This window comes from Poromitra crassiceps (assembly GCF_964638095.1).
Source record: "Poromitra crassiceps genome assembly, chromosome: 10".
NCBI classification, from domain to species: Eukaryota; Metazoa; Chordata; class Actinopteri; order Beryciformes; family Melamphaidae; genus Poromitra; species Poromitra crassiceps.
Window position 1 is genome coordinate 28,108,681 of NC_139631.1, and position 17,476 is coordinate 28,126,156.

Consider the following 17,476-nt stretch of genomic DNA (forward strand, 5'->3'; position numbering starts at 1 on the left):
CCTGACAGAGTTTACTTTACTTTACTTTATTTCACTTGGCAGACGCTTTTATCCAAAGCGACGTACAACAGAGATAAAAAGAAACAATACAAGCAATATACAGTATGCACAGTACCAGAATAATCTAAAACATAGTCAAATATAAAGTGCTATTGGACGTGCAATCAGTGCATTGAAAAAGTGCCTGTGTGATGAATTTGTGCAAGTGCGTCAGTACGGAAGTGGACCTGAAATAAGTGAGTCTTAAGTCTCTTTTTGAATGTAGTAAGGGAGTCAGCGGTACGGACAGGGTTGGGTAGTTCATTCCACCACCGGGGAACAACAGAGGAGAAGAGCCTGGTGAGTGAATTGGGTGGTGGAAGTGAGAGGAATCTTTCAGTTACGGAACGTAGTGGACGGAAGAAATCAGTCCAGTTTCCCTCTCCCATAGAAAAACTATACTGTCTAATGTAAAAGCGCACTTTTGAATAAACTCAACATGACATTCTATCATGTTAGCAGGCACAGGAATTGTGGGGTTTGACACCAGAGAGGAACCCTTCTACACAGAAGAATGACATGCTGCAGACAGGCCGAGTTGGCCCTAAATGATAACGTGTGCAAATTGACATAGACCAGCCTTCCAGGCAGACAGATGCCAAGAATAAGATTGATATGCTGTTGATATGTTGACAGACATGATTAAAGTTCAGGCGAGAAAATGAAATGCTTACACACTTCTAAAGTACAGATTATGACTTACTTTTCCTATAACGATATGTATGTATAACGATATGTGTATATGTATACAGTATATAGATGGATGGTCTGAAGGGCAGGAAACAAGTTGTAGCTGTCAAATGAGCCACTGTGTTGCTCTTTGTCTCTATTAATCCTTGAGCAAAGTCAGGAAATTCATGCCAAGTACAGCTATATCTTCCACGCAACAACCAGGAACCGTCCTTAAATAGATACATTGGCTACATATACATTTTCCTTTCAATGATCAACATCTGTGTTGTATCACTTAGCCCCTAAATTATGTCTCCCCATGATTGTAACCCTGACAACGGGGATTTTAATAACACAGTTTCCAATACAGCGCTAAACAATGCAAGTCATTGCTATTATTTATGCCTCTAAACCTCTCCCCCCCCCCAAAAAAAAATATTACAGTGATTCTTTTATATATATATATATATATATATATATATATATATATATATACACACTTTTGGGGGATCTCCTAGCCTATGCAGGTGCCCTCCTCTTGCCTCAAGAGCAGCGCCACTGGCCAATGGAGTCAAGCGCCAAAGCATTTGCCATGCATGCCGATTGCTAAATAAAGTTTGTCTAATCCTACCAACTGGCCTCTCCTGATTGAAGTGAGGTCTCTAGACCATATTTCAAGCAGAAGGCCACTCACGCATAATCCGATCATCCCCTGACGACAGTCAAGTTCTAGCATAACGTGGACGTCTGCTATGACGTCAAATATGACGTCAGTTAATCCTCACATATATAGCAAGGGTTCTACGTCACCTCTCTCTCTCTCTCTGGCCGATCATAGCAGCAGCAGCTTCACGGCAGTCCATCTCCCTTGAAGCCGGCCTCCGAAGCGTTGTTTTGCCCCACCCTCCTCCCCAGTCCGCCACCAAGAGTCTTGACTCCTGATCCCCCACGGGGGGGGGATCTCCTAGCCTATGCAGGTGCCCTCCTCTTGACACACATATATGACACTAAGGATGCTCTAAGCTGTGCATTATTAAAAAAGTGATATACACTTAATTTCTGAGTACGGATGATTTCATTTGTAATTTTCATATTGTAATGTATTTTTTCTCTTCCTGCCTCCATCTACTCAGCCATACACTGAAACTGAATGGAGTTTACACACAATACCCCATACTGTACATACAGTGACAATAACAGACACTGAAAATACTGTCATTGACAGTTCAAATACTAGCAGCATGTTGCTGTAAGGCAGTTTCCAGTCAGTGTTGGCCTTTGGCTTCAGCTGAACAACACACTGAGGTTCAGCTGTATAAAGTAAGCACTCTGGTGTTTATAGGAGTGTTAAAATTGACATGTCATTCATAAAAACAAAAATAAATTACAATGGCAGTATTGTGGCATATATGCAGTCTCTTATTCTATATGTCTATCAGCAAGTATAAATGATTGTTTTTGCAAGCCAATACAAACCGGGCGGTAACATCATTTTGCATATTTGGAGCATCGAGAACATGTATTAAAGAAAAGTTAAGCCAACAGTTTTAAAACATAGAGGAGACAAAGTGTTGCAGAATGACAAAACTAATAAGGAGTTACAGTATAATACTAAACTATAGTTCTATTCTTTATAACAGTAAACATATAACACCTCACTTAAAGGCAAGAGGGGGCTATACAATAGTACTGAACACTAAACGACAGAGAGAATGGCAAAACATCAAGTAGTACACTATACATTACAACACACATTTATATTGGATGGATTGGAACTTCAGAAGACTAGTTGTCTTGTATTCCAAGTAGGGATGTAACAATAACCGGTTTTAATGATAACCGTGATAAAATTCCTTACGATAACCGTACCATTTCAAATTTTCATTATCATTGAAACCGTGGTACCGTGATTACCGTGGTACCGTGATTACAGTGCTTTGAAAAACTCGGTAAACACTGTCCATCTTTAACCAAAGTTGGCAACACTCTCCCAGATGCAAACGTGCAGCCTTGGAGAAATTATTTCCTTGAGTGTATCAATCCTTTTTGGGTCTGAGTTTTCAATATAAAATGTTGTAAAATGATTTCAGTGATTCTCTCAGTACTTTTTTAACATTTTCAGCAATTTTTTATGAATACCGTCATAATGCGATAATCGGGATAATTTTGGTCACGATAATCGTGATGTGAAATTTTCATACCGTTACATCTCTAATTCCAAGTGTAGTGAGTACAACCTGATTGTGGGACTTTTATTTTGAAAGTGGGACTTTTATTTTTTATTTTATAGCTTAGACCAGCCTGCTATTATTTACATTGACTCACTGTCGAATGTAGGTTGATGCCCGTGTTTCAATACTGCTTCATTGTTTTTGTTTTCAGTTTTACTCCATTCATTGTGAGTGCAACAGTGCCGCAAAATAAAGCACTAGGAGCAGAGAAGGCTACACCCTGACTCCGCTATTCATTCTGATGGAGTTTGGCTGGCTGTTTAGTTGTGTTTCCACTTTACACACAATGAGAGCAGTTTTGCATGATATTAAAAAAAAATTTACAATGATTTCTCAACATAAAGTGTGCGTTGGTTAGCAAACATCAGGTGCCGCTAAGTGACAAAAAGGCAAGCCTGATATGAAGACCCTGAGAAATACAGTTCCCCCAATAACAGAGCATGCCTTGAAATTAATGTAAAGGTACATGACATCAAACTTTGGTGTGTCAAATCAACACAATCTAAGGATAATTAATTTCCTTAAAATACCTTTTACTATCAAGTGAAATCAGTTTGGATTGTTTCAACAGACAAAAACCTTTACCAAACAAGAAACATCATGCTCCCTCAAAAAGGACCAAAAAAAGGGGGCGGGGGGTTACTGCCTTGAGGTATTCACAAATAAGACGGGGGAGCAGTGTATGCAGGGATATCACACAGGATGATGGGAAACAGCACTGTGAGGTCAGAGGAACCTGTCACACAAAGGCGCACCTATGAGGTGGAGGGAATAAGGAAGACAGATAGGAGATTATTAAAAACGTGTGAACTCAATCAAAGACCTAAGCCTTAATCCCAATATGAAAAGGACAGATTGGCTCTCCGCTGAAAATCAAATCATTTGCAATTTTTCCCCGATACAAAGTCTAACAGTAGATTTGGACGTATTTTGAAGTAGCAAAAAGATTGTTTACATTTGTAATGTTCATAAACATTAAAGTAGACATTTTTTATTTTTGCTCCAGACCCAGGCTGGGTTGAATACTTATCTACACTTCAAACAAAGTAAATCATATTTTAAAGATCAAAGGTCTTTAATAAAATGGAAAATATGACTGTGTTTGTTGCAATAAAGTTGATAAAAAATACAATCCCTATCTTGGTGGGATCGTATGGATAAAATTTGCAAGAACTCTTTATATTAAAGGTGAGAAACAGCTGTGACAAACACAGAATGCAACACTGAATCACTCAGCACAGGGTTGTCAAAAGTATCGATAAAAGTCAATACTAAAAATGTTAAACGGAGACGATACTCATTTGCAACTGAAAAATCAAACATACCACTGATTTCTCCTTCCCTGTCATTGGTGGGTATCTTTTGCTTCAACAAGTTCAAAGTATTCTGATCGGCTGATGACTAGTGCAGGTGTAATCTGCTGTGATATGATAGGCTGATGAGTAGAGCAGGTGTAATCTGCTGTGTTATGATAGGCTGATGACTAGAGCATGTGTAATCTGCTGTGTTATGATAGGCTGATGAGTAGAGCAGGTGTAATCTGCTGTGTAAGGTCAAAGTTTTTTATGAGTTTTATCAGGCCTAGACTATGGAGAAGCATGCATTTGTCCGTCAATCTGTCTTTGTTTATTTTTTATGCCTCTTGATGTGTTGTTGTCATCCCACCGCACGGCGCACGGTATCGAAATTGGTATCGAGTATCGATATTTTCCTGGTTATCGGTATCGAAGTAGAAATTCTAGTATCGTGACATCCCTAAGCAGCACTATTGGGGCATCATTCTGTCATTGGCACCTACCTCGATAGTGTAAATGACTTCGAGGATGCTGCAGTTAGCGATGGTGAGCGGGACGGCGTTGGGGATAACGATGGTCATCTCGGTGAAGACGTCGGAGGTGTGAGGGCTGACAGGCCGGCCCGTGTTGGAGGCCAAGGTGTTGGTGTAGATCCTGCTGCTGACCCTGTTGTGGGTGTAGAACGCCTGCTTCTGAAGGAGGCGGGCCTTCGGAGTGGCTGTTCGTGATGAAGCGTTGCTGAACTCGCACGTTATTTTGGCTGTTTCACCTGTGGGGGTGGGGGATAGTGTGAGTGACTCGTGCCTGTTTAACTGTTTTCCCTGCTGCTAAACTCCATGCTTACACTACCAGTCAAAAGTTTAGACACGTGTTTTTCTTTCTCTCTGTTTTTTTCACATTCTATAATAATAGTTCAGTCAGGGCCACTTTAGTCAAAACACAACACCACTTTAGATCAATTTAAAGCTTTTATTAGTATAAGTTAAATTTGGCGGTATGGCTCTGTTCTGGAGGCTCCCTGCCCTTCCACGCAGCAAGCATGGAAAGCCTAATGCAGGGAGAGCAGCAGCAGCAGATTCTGGGAGCTCCTTGCCCTTCCACAGATCTGTGGAATAGCCTTAAGGCAAGGAGCAGCAAAAGACCCCCAGGTACAGAACAGAGCAAGCAACAATGACAACATAATTTACATTGTTTAAGTCAGATATAGCATAAAGGGAGGAGCTGGGGAGGAGGTGGGTTGCAAACAGGCTTGCAGAGGAAGCAGCAATGACAGGCAGAGTAAAGCAGATTTAAATAGGGCGCCCCTGTATGAGTTGAGCCAATGGCATCAGTTGAGCCGATGTGGGCTGGGTTTGAGATCAGCTCCTAATCAGCTGTGGGCTGGGTTTAAGCTGGGCTTGACATTCGTGGCCTGCCTGAACTACCGCCTTGCTCAATTAAAGACATCAAAACTATAATAACACAATGGAATTGTGCAGTGACCACCCCCCCTTCCCCCCCAAAAAATCTACCTTATATTTTAGATTATTTAAGGTAGCTGCCCTTTTGCTTGATGGAAAGGCAAAAGCTTTGGAAAGAAATTCATAGATAGCCATCAAGTTCACAATTTATATTTGTCTTAAAAAAACAGATTTCAAGCATTTAAGCAGAAGCTTTTAGATAAAAATGTTTTTCATCATTTTTAAAGGGATATGCCAACATTTTGAGAGATTTGCCATATTGCCGATATTAAAACTAGAATGTACATGCCTTTATTTTCACTCTGCGTGCAGTACAAACAGCGGTAGAGCCCTCGCTGCTACTTAGCTTAGCGCTACAATGGCAGTCTATGGAACAGCTGCCTATCCCCATTCAGTCACCCGAAAATACACATTCCAACAGTTACTTCCTTGTTTGGCATGAGGCACATGTGCTGTGTGCAGCGCATGCACTAACAAGGAAGTAACTTCAGTTACTCTTTGTTAGTTCTCAGTGTGTGGATTTACTACGAAAATGACCGTTTCACATAACTTTGGATTCTTATTTGATCGCGTGCCGAGTACACGAGTCACAACATGTACATGTGATCATTGTTTCTGGCGCTGTTGGAATGTGTATTTTGGGTGACTGAATGGGGATAGGCAGCTCTTCCATAGACTGCCATTGTAGCGCTAAGCTAAGTAGCAGCGAGGGCTCTACCACTGTTTGTACTGCACGCAAAGTGAAAATAATGCTAATGCAATATGGCAAATGGCCTAAACTCTCAAAATGTTGGCGTATCCCTTTAAGGATGATGAAAAACATTCAATCAGTTGTGTCTAAACTTTTGACTGGTAGTGTATACCACTAGACTAGACAAATGACAAGTAAGTGCAGATACACTCACAAGCACAGTAAGCAAATGATTCACATTTCCGTACCGGGGGTGAAGACTTTCTTGCCCAGGCTGACGTTCATTGAGACTGGACCTGAGGCGCACCACAGACAGCATAGTGTCATGCTGTTGGAGCCTGCTAGGGGGGCCTGCACAGAAACAGGCACACAAAGAGAAAGTGACACAGATCTGCAGCAGAGAACGTGGAAAAAAGGTAGAATTCAGTTTAATTTAATCCATTTTGTCTTATCTTATCCCCCATCCCTTTACCTGCACTTAGGTGACGTCATCATGGACTTTTGAGGATAATAATCCAAACTGATGAGGTCCGAAGAATGAGTCACACAAAAAACAGTGGGAGGAGACTGTCACTTACCAGCAGCTCTGGCTGGTTGACATCTATGTGGTTTGTAAAGTTCAATTCGGTCACAAAGTCCTTGGACAGATGCCACGGCCTGTCGATAGCCACAGTCAAGGAGTAGACGATTTGACCGAAAGTCCCTCTGAAGGAAGATGGGAAGTCTCTGCACCGGGGCACAGGAAATAAGTGAAGGCAGAAGATATTAGTGCTGATGCAATCTGGCACCAAGGCACAACAGTGTAACAAGTTTATACAACAAATTACTGAACATGAAGATTCAAGGGCATTTTATATATCATGTACGAAAATGAATAATCTCCACCGTGAATAGCAACAAAAGAGACAAAATAACACCCAACATGAAAACACTTGATACACACCCCTGGGGGATTTGACATGCAAATGGGTACACATGCGTCCCAGGCTGAAGTTGTGTGCCTCCACTGGTAGCTGGAAGAGAGTGAGTGACAGACAGAGTAACTGAACAGAACAATGAATGGAGACGATTTGATTGATTGCAATGTGTTATTATCATGCACCCGGATAGTGTGGGCGCAGGCAGGCATACCTCTAGTTTCTGGCACGATGTCGCTTTTGAGTTTGAAGAACTCTATCTTTGCAGAGTAGTGTCTTCTATTCTTTCTTGATCCTCTGGACCAGTGGACATTCACCTTGCCTTTCAGCGTCAGCGTTACTGAATTGATATTCGTTGGCTTCGTCAGATCGAAGAAGATCTGGCCTGTCATCGCGTCCCCGCTCGAGAAAGTGCTCCTCTCGTTCAAGGCGTTGAAATTGATACGGAAGTTCTTGAACGTTTGCTCGAACATCGTTGCACCTCGAATGCTGCACAGCTGACCGTGGAAACTAACTTACACTACAAACTACTTCTTCTCCTCCTCTCGGTTTACTGCTGGATAAATCCTTGACACAGTCAGACCATGAATCAGACAGTCACAATCACAAAAATGCACAACACAACAGACTGCGCAAGCGCAGAACATAGGGCGTGTTTTGTTTTGGAAACTGGGCCCCATGGCGTCACGTGCCTTGCTAAGAAGAAGATGATTAGATTAATGAATTTATTTATCTCAATGGAATCTGCTTGTTGGAGGAGGTCACTGATGCAGAATTAGCATCAGAGGTAAATAATTAATATGAAATAATGATGATTGATGTTGATGTGATGATTTTGCAACAGCAGAATGACAGAAAACAATAAGCAAAGCTAAAAACGTGCAGCAGAATTTTCAGAAAGAGTAGCTAAACATTAGCAGACCCACACTGCTATTTTTTTTATTGCTTCTTTCAAAGCTGCTTCTTAAACAGCTTTGTTGGGTTTTATGGATGCCAGTTTGTACTGTACGGAAGCCGAGAACGGACAACCTCTTGTGCAAAAGGAACTTTGATCTGAGTTATGCAAAAAAATCAGATGTTTTTTATTTTCTTTCCCCCCACAACTCAGATAAAATAGTAATACAACAGTGAAAAATAATTAATACTCTTTGGCAGCAAAAAAAAAAAAAAAAAAAAAATGCTAGCTCGTTAATCTTAATGACACAGATTTACCTTGGCCTATTCAATCAATATTTACATCCATGGCTACTGATCCTGAGGTAAAGAGCTTCATTTTCTCATCTTTGTTACCATGATGTGGAGTCTGAAAGCAAAGACATAGGGTTACTCCTCAATATTACTGTAGTAGGACCATAGTCAAATGGCAAACACCTGTGTGTGTGTGTGTGTGTGTGTGTGTGTGTGTGTGTGTGTGTGTGTGTGTGTGTGTGTGTGTGTGTGTGTGTGTGTGTGTGTGTGTGTGTGTGTGTGTGTGTACCATCAGCCATGGAGAACTGTTTAAGTTTGTGTTGGAGACAAAGGTGAACTTAGCCTTGGCTTTGCTGTCTATTCTCATCGGCTCAAGTTTGCCTGCAAAGTGTACTGGATTTTCCCCCAGGACCCTTTAAAGGAAGATGGCATATCTCTGAAAGACAAAGTCAAAGAGTCAAAGATTAAATACAGACTGGAAGATGAGGGACATTCCTTTGTCATACTCAAATTCTCACAACTATTGAGTAGAACTATTCATGTCAAATGTTCGTCACTTAATTGCAGATGATTTTATTTATTTTTATGATAGACACTTAAATATGATCACATCCAATAAACAAGAATGTACAGTATGTGTCCAGAAAGGGTAGTAAAGTGGGATAGATTGATATGTATTTGTCAGAAATCATGACAGGTATATTTAATGTATAAACTCACCGTGCAGGGATCTGAAAAGTGAATGGATAGACATGGCAACCCAGGCCAACATTACTGTTGCCTGAAAGCAAGAAGTCACCCAGTTACACAATGCTGTGGCTACCATCGCTCCTTTCAACAAGGGTTGTCAATATGACTACAGTCAGTAAATGCCTATGCTAGTATGATGTGTCGCATAAGAGTGAGGAAGACAAATGTAGAGGTATTTTAGAGGGAAAACTGAATTTATAGCTGAATAATTTTTCACATGCTATTTCTATCATTTTGGACAGTATATGTTTTATCAACACAACCAGCTCTTTGCAACACAAAGTACTTTCAACACAAATAAATAAGCCAAAACTGTAATCGGATCATTAAAGGAACACTCTGCCCATTTTCAACCAGCTTTGTATCATTAGAACATCAGTAGTATATCAGAAAACTGTAAACGGTTTTGAAGTCTGTCATTTAATTTGACAGTTATTGAGTGTTAAAGTGTGGACCAGTGACATCACTGGTCCACACTAACTCAAATTAATAACTCATTAACTCAAATCAACTCTCAATAACTGTCAAACTAGATGAATGATGAATAGTTTGATAGTTATTGAGAGTTGATTTGAGTTAATGACTTATTAATTTGAGTTAGTGTGGACCAGTGATGTCACTGGTCCACACTTTAACACTCAATAACTGTCAAATTAAATGACAGACTTCAAAACCGTTTACAGTTTTCTGATATACTACTGATGTTCTAATGATACAAAGCTGGTTGAAAATGGGTGGAGTGTTCCTTTAAGTAAGTGACAACAGAGGTGGGAATGGAATGGACGTTATTTTAAATCACTTTAAATAAAAGAGACCACAGACTGAACAAGAGATTCTGATTCCAGCAGGTTGAGATGAATATAAGCAGTTAACTCACCCTGGCTCTCCTGAATGACAAGCTGCTTCATACTGAAGTACTTGTCCTTGGCATGGTAAGTTACAGTAGTTTTGTTATATGTCTCCGTCCATCTGACTTCTGCTTTTCCCTTCATCTTCACACACAGTGAATTGATTTTGCACTCTTTAGCCAGCTCCAATGTAATTGTCCCTGTAAGGCAGAGGTTCTCAAATGTTTTTCAGCCAAGGACCCCTTACAAGATAGAAAATATAGCGGGGACCCCCTCATTCTGATTTGTGATTTTGGGCTAAGCTTAATTGTTTCCACGGTAACATGCTTGACTTTTAAATTGATAGGTTTGTTAGATTAGAATGTAATCCATGAACCATTTTAGATTTGAAGCATAAAATGTTTTCATTGAACTATGAAGCTTTTGCAAAAAAAAAAGTTTTTATTTTTATTTTCCTGAAAACTTTTCACAGGACCCCTGGCAAAGTGCCACGGACCCCTGGGGTCCCCGGACCCCCATTTGAGAACCACTGCTGTAAGGTAATCGCCGCTGGTGAACGTGTTGCTTTTGTTAACACATTGAGTGCCAGCGACGCCATATGGCGTCATTAGAAATTTACCGTAGGCTGCCAGCGACGCCAAATGGCGTCAGTAACTCCAAATTGTTTTTTTGACGGGGGGGTGTCGATCTAAGCTTCTTACGTCGCCTCTAACGATATTGTAGCTATTGGAGGTCGATAACCTATTTTACAAACCCATTAGGTGGCGACAGCACTCTCCTGATCAGAGAAAAAGGAGCCAAACACACAGAAGAAGTCGCTGGGGAAAAGGAGGAAATCGCATCGCATCCGTCCGTATGCATCGACGTGCATGAAGCACCGCAGCAGCAGCATCCGCTGTCACAACTGAGCACCTCCGTGTACGCTGCGACAGCACAATCGCATAAACTGCCTTATTATTCTCAACTGGAAGCATAGGAGCCCGTGACAAATAATGTAAAAATGCTGGATGTCGCGGACCCTTCACTGTGCAGAGCAAACTCAGTAGAGAGCCACCAGACACACCCAGGAGGAGGCGCGTGCAGTTGGGGGGGGGGGGGGGGGGGGGGGCACGCAGAGCAGCAGAGCACCATACAACACTTCACCCAGACAGACCCAGACAGCAGGACAGGATTACAGGAGGAAGGGTCGGTTACATGGCATTTGACACAGGAGGAAGCTGTAACCAGCAGCGCACGCAGGGGCCAGTGCTGCTGGTTACAGCTAAAAAATATTATTCTGCCAAACAAAATTCCCTGGCCTTCACTGTTTTATTGAAGGAAATTATTTTTGAGGTGTGACTACATCAGAAAATTAGCTTCAGAGTCAGTGATGTGCTTGAAATGTTTAATTTCACAAAAGGCTCATTATCTCAGCTCGTAGAAAAAAAGGTCTGTTTTTCGTTCAATCAAGCTATCTTCTCCGGCTCATAACTAAAGAACGGAAAATGGGATCAATAAACTTTTTTTTGCAGGTGATAGAAGAGAGTCTCATCGTTATTTGTGCGTGTTCAGTGTTTACATAGTAATTATTAAAGAAATTATATGACTGTTTTAAAATGCATTGTGGCCTATGTGGCACAGCAAGCAACCTTTTGCCCAAGGGCCGTGGCACTCAAAGTGTTAATGGGGTTGTATCCCACTGAAAAGCTCTTCACAGTGTTTGACATGGTCTATCACTGTTAAGCAATTGACACCTGGCATGCAGCACTCCACAGGTGCTATAGGTGACGTCATGAGCAGAGGAAGGCCTACAGGTTGCAAGGTGTGTCCTTGGCAATCATTAAACCACAAGATTTTCACCCACCCACAGAAATTTGATGACTCCAAAAATGTACTTATTACAATGAATGAATGTCTGAATGGTCAACGGACATTTGGATTTACAGTCAGGGGACGCACACATGGATAGTTATATCTTATAGCCTGCATCATTAATCATCTTTAATCCTAATCATTGTTTATCTTGAAGTTATCTGCTCTAAGAATATGAACTGATGCCTTGTGAAAATGTGGTATAGACAGAATATGTTATACATGGTTTCTGCGATACATCATGCAGTGTAGTTAAAAAGGAAAGGTCTAATCAGCTGCACAGTGTTATCTTCTCAACCTCCTTCAAATTCACAAAGAGATTATTCATTTTTGGTAACATTTACAAACCCACCACTTATAAAGGTGTTTTTTTATCAGGCATCATATGCAACTGAAATGTTTTTCACAGTTAAACATAATGAGGCATAATGTTTGAGGATATGCTGTATGTGGGTGAAAATGAGATTTAGATAATTGGGGGGGAAGGGGGTATTTTGCCTTTATTTGATAGGACAGTAGGCAGACAGGAAAGGTGGAGAGAGAGAGAGAGGGGATGACATGCGGCAAAGGACCACAGGTCGGATTTGAACCCGGGTCAGCCACACGAAGGACTAAGCCTTTGTGGTACGCACTTTATACCAGGTGAGCCCCACTTAGTTATTTTGAGAGAAATGATAAGATAAAAGTGTCCCTGTCAATAATCTTATAAGATCATTCTGTTTTTAATCACATTTTGGCATTCTGCGTTGTCCCTTAAACTAAAGTATGTGTGTATTACAGTAGCTTATATTACTCATAGCTGTGATAGAGTCCCTATTGTGCAAAAAAAGTATTTTTGTTTGCCTGTGAATTTATGACAAGAGCACTGGGATGTGTCTAAGCAGCTGTCAAGGTAAAAATGTCACCTGACCAAGAGTCACCTTGAGCAACTGATAAGGGGATCATTAATTTTGCCACCCTTAGCTTCATTAAAATGTCAGTTATATGAGGTATATATAATGTATATCAGGTGCTTGCTAATACAACTTGGGGTGGTAGTGGTGATCAGTTTTCAGCACACAAGAAACCCTTTCATTTGATCCCAGAAATGTCCTTAATTTCTCCATTATATATAGGCCTACATTATCTGTTAAAATAATACATGTACGGTTATTATCATGGGTTTATAAGGAAGTTATTTGTGGATTTATTCACAGAGACACGAGTAATTAAGGGATTTTGCATGCCTTTCTGGATCGTTTATTTTTTTAAGGGTATTTTGGATGAGTTAAGGGATGAATTATGTACATAACTGAAAATGAAAGCTCATTTTAAGGGATCACCGGTCCGTAGCACTGAGATATATGAATGGAGAGAGTGTCCCTATCTCCTCCCTGTATGTGTATTGAAGCCAAAATCCTGTGAAAATCAGTGAACCAGAGTCTGCGCAGTAGCTCCGTTGAGTTAGAACCTCTGAGAGCTCCCCGCCCCTCTGAACTTTCTTATGTAGAGCTACTGTTTCTAGAATGCGCACAGTGCGTTGTGTATTTATATACAGTCTAGCTCTGTAAATATGGCACTTTAAGTTGTAATATTTTTTGTCTCGCCAAAAGTAACCAGGAAGATTCCCACTATGAGATCAGTTTATCAAAATTACGCCTGTACGAAAATCTGATTTTGGTTGTCGGAGATTTCAGACCTCCGGGCTGCTGCTGACTGCTGAGTGCTCTCAGCGCTCTCAGCCCGGACCGGAAGTGGAGGCAGGCCTCACTCACTCACCCTCAGCCTCACTGGGGGGATTATCCGATACACTGCTGTGTTGATTAAGCTAGCCTAATGTTTCCGTGGCATTTTGATTAACTTTATGATTTAATTCCTTTTGGAGCAAATGTTGGTTTTACAAATCTAACCTTGACGCTTTACGCTACGTTGTTTACTGGTATAGTGTGGGTAGCGCAGCCTGTAACGTTCCATTTACAGCTCAGTGGTAACGTTAGCCTAGCTGCCTAGTCTCCTCTCTGTTAACTATAGAGGGTATGCACACCCACTGGAACACGCCCCCTCAATCGGGAACGAGTGTCAAAATGAGTGTCAAATTCCTCCCTGAGCAGCAGGTGTCACTTATCTAGGCTGATTACTGCATTCAAGCTCAGTCTTGCTGTGACTCAGTGGGCGTGACCCCACAGTGACTTCTGCCTCTGTGACATCACATGCATACCCTCTATATCCTTACAACAGCTAAGAAAGGAGCTTGTGAAGAACGAACATCCCCACAGTCAAAGCATTTCTCTGAGATATCCATATAAAAATGTTTGTTGCTTTAATACCAAAAATAAAACCTCTGTTCATGTGACGCTAACGGCTAACCCGTTAGCGATTAGCTCATGGCTGGTGCTTGCGTACTAGGCCCCATCTGACCCGGGACGGGAGTTAACGTTATAAAACACATTTCCTGGCAGTTGGACAACCTGGTAAGTTCTGAAAATATGTGTATATTATTGTGTTATTCCAGCTATCGTTATCGGTTGTTAAGTTAGTAATATTAAGCCGATAAATAATGAAAAACAGCCGACTAGCGAAAGCGGCTAACGCTATTGCTATGTTAAAAACGCTGGAGTAACTTATAAAACACACATATTTTCGGAACATACTTCAGTCCCCAACCCACCTTTCTCAAAACAATGTTCTTTTTACTGCACTCCATTGATATGTCTGGTAGCCAGCACAGCCACCCCGTACCCGTGCTAAGAGCCTCTGTCCCGGCCCACACACCCAGCAGAGCCACCCAGACCTCCAGGCAGCATTACATGAAAGCACAAAGCAGCACTATGTCCTGTCTATGTCAAACTAACGCTAGTTCTATAATGTGAAGAGCCTGTCCAGCCAATGACGGCTTGAGACTGGCTGCCACAGCTGTCAATCATCCATTTCTATCCCTTTTTATATGTCAAATAACTACTTAAAAACAAACTGATCAGAAGAATGACCACTTGACTATCTAAAATGATACAAACCACCTTTGGAAAAAAATTATCTGACGTTTACTGTGAATATTTCGGTTGTGATTTTCCCATCCACTAACATGGGGAGGCGGGCCTTGTGACCTATACTGGATTCAGTCGTCAGGGCGACGATCTGACATGCAGCGGCTTCACTAAACGGGACCTCAAGTGGCGTCCATCTTTATTTATGTCGATGGTCCGTAGAGGCAGCAGCACTCATTTGGTCAAGTTTGTGTGAATTTGTCATAAAAAATAGAAGATATGAATAAGAGAGCCAGGGAGGGAGGGACAGATAGAAAGAGAATCAGAGAGAGAGAGAAGCATGTTAAGCCTATACATCAGATCGGCAATACGTCATTTTGTAGGCAGCACATGTTCCCGCCCCCTTTTAGGGGGAAAACACAAGCCTCTCCCTGTTGACTTCAATGTAAAATATGATGAGTCACATGTGATTTTAGATTGGTCAAAGTAATATTTGCGGTGTATCTTGTCCATTCTATGGCCAGACGATTGGTAATACATTGTCACGTCATGGTGGTTTGGGGTCATTAATAAACTAGATTGATTGCTATTTTTCTCTAATTGTTTTGGGTAGTGCTATTTTACATTGAAGTCAATGGGGAGAAGCTTGTGTTTTCCCCCTAAAAGGGGGTGAGACCTAATTGCTGATCTGATATAGGTATATAGATATTTGCTATAGCCTCCAAACTATGTAAATGTCAGTGTAGCTCTTCACACTGTAACCTGGTGCGTTGCTGCCCCCTATAGGCTAGGGGATGGATTGCACCATACCTGCAAGCCAGAAGTCAGTACAGAAAAGGCACATTCAATTAGTTCTAATAACCCTGATACTTAGGGCTTATGTAAGAAAACAAGACACAAAACAGTGATGTCACATGTTCTTGTTTAATATTTGATATATAAACACTATATGACATTACATATTTTGAACACAGTGCAATGGCTTGACAGAGTTTACTTTACTTTATTTCACTTGGCAGACGCTTTTATCCAAAGCGACGTACAACAGAGATAAAAAGAAACAATACAAGCAATATACAGTATGCACAGTACCAGAATAATCTAAAACATAGTCAAATATAAAGTGCTATTGGACGTGCAATCAGTGCATTGAAAAAGTGCCTGTGTGATGAATTTGTGCAAGTGCGTCAGTACGGAAGTGGACCTGAAATAAGTGAGTCTTAAGTCTCTATTTGAATGTAGTAAGGGAGTCAGCGGTACGGACAGGGTTGGGTAGTTCATTCCACCACCGGGGAACAACAGAGGAGAAGAGCCTGGTGAGTGAATTGGGTGGTGGAAGTGAGAGGAATCTTTCAGTAGCGGAACGTAGTGGACGGAAGAGATCAGTCCAGTTTACCTCTCCCATAGAAAAACTATACTGTCTAATGTAAAAGCGCACTTTTGAATAAACTCAACATGACATTCTATCATGTTAGCAGGCACAGGAATTGTGGGGTTTGACACCAGAGAGGAACCCTTCTACACAGAAGAATGACATGCTGCAGACAGGCCGAGTTGGCCCTAAATGATAACGTGTGCAAATTGACATAGACCAGCCTTCCAGGCAGACAGATGCCAAGAATAAGATTGATATGCTGTTGATATGTTGACAGACATGATTAAAGTTCAGGCGAGAAAATGAAATGCTTACACACTTCTAAAGTACAGATTATGACTTACTTTTCCTATAACGATATGTATGTATAACGATATGTGTATATGTATACAGTATATAGATGGATGGTCTGAAGGGCAGGAAACAAGTTGTAGCTGTCAAATGAGCCACTGTGTTGCTCTTTGTCTCTATTAATCCTTGAACAAAGTCAGGAAATTCATGCCAAGTACAGCTTCATCTTCCACACAACAACCAGAGACCGTCCTTAAATAGATACATTGGCTAACTCGCGGTCATTTTCCTTTCAATGATCAACATCTGTGTTGTATCACTTAGCCCCTAAATTATGTCTCCCCATGATTGTAACCCTGACAACGGGGATTTTAATAACACGGTTTCCAATACAGCGCTAAACAATGCAAGTCATTGCTATTATTTATGCCTCTAAACCTCTCCGCCCCCCCAAAAAAAATATTACAGTGATTATTTTATATATATATATATATATATATACACACACACACACACACATATATGACACTAAGGATGCTCTAAGCTGTGCATTATTAAAAAAGTGATATACACTTAATTTGTGAGTACGGATGATTTCATTTGTAATTTTCATATTGTAATTTTTTCTCTTCCTGCCTCCATCTACTCAGCCATACACTGAAACTGAATGGAGTTTACACACAATACTCCATACTGTACATACAGTGACAATAACAGACACTGAAAATACTGTCATTGACAGTTCAAATACTAGCAGCATGTTGCTGTAAGGCAGTTTTCAGTCAGTGTTGGCCTTTGGCTTCAGCTGAACAACACACTGAGGTTCAGCTGTATAAAGTAAGCACTCTGGTGTTTATAGGAGTGTTAAAATTGACATGTCATTCATAAAAACAAAAATAAATTAC

General features: G+C 41.0%; 1 protein-coding gene and 1 pseudogene across 2 annotated transcripts; both read right to left on the reverse strand.

Moving 5' to 3' along the window:
- Positions 1–1,743: 1,743 nt before the first annotated feature.
- Positions 1,744–7,901, reverse strand: LOC310783578 (arrestin domain-containing protein 3-like). Its single transcript, XM_083644471.1, has 6 exons — positions 7,520–7,901; positions 7,332–7,401; positions 6,967–7,114; positions 6,637–6,739; positions 4,741–5,006; positions 1,744–3,697 (listed from the first exon to the last, which is right to left on the reverse strand). Exons 1-6 carry the CDS (start codon positions 7,776–7,778, stop codon positions 3,599–3,601), a joined length of 945 nt encoding a protein of 314 aa, XP_083500597.1. The 5' UTR covers positions 7,779–7,901; the 3' UTR covers positions 1,744–3,598.
- Positions 7,902–7,989: 88 nt separating this feature from the next.
- On the reverse strand, positions 7,990–11,065 carry LOC310784351 (arrestin domain-containing protein 3-like; annotated as a pseudogene). Its single transcript has 5 exons — positions 11,014–11,065; positions 10,121–10,291; positions 9,214–9,274; positions 8,783–8,929; positions 7,990–8,001 (listed from the first exon to the last, which is right to left on the reverse strand). The product of its transcript is annotated as an arrestin domain-containing protein 3-like (transcript).
- Positions 11,066–17,476: the final 6,411 nt, after the last annotated feature.

Coding starts and splice junctions, on each gene's coding strand:
- LOC310783578 (XM_083644471.1), bottom strand. CDS start 7,778: ATGTTCGAGCAAACGTTCAAGAACTTCCGTATCAATTTCAACGCCTTG. Junction 7,115..7,331: donor GCATGTCAAATCCCCCAGGG/GTGTGTATCAAG, acceptor GCCCCGGTGCAG/AGACTTCCCATCTTCCTTCA. Junction 6,740..6,966: donor TCAACCAGCCAGAGCTGCTG/GTAAGTGACAGT, acceptor GTTTCTGTGCAG/GCCCCCCTAGCAGGCTCCAA.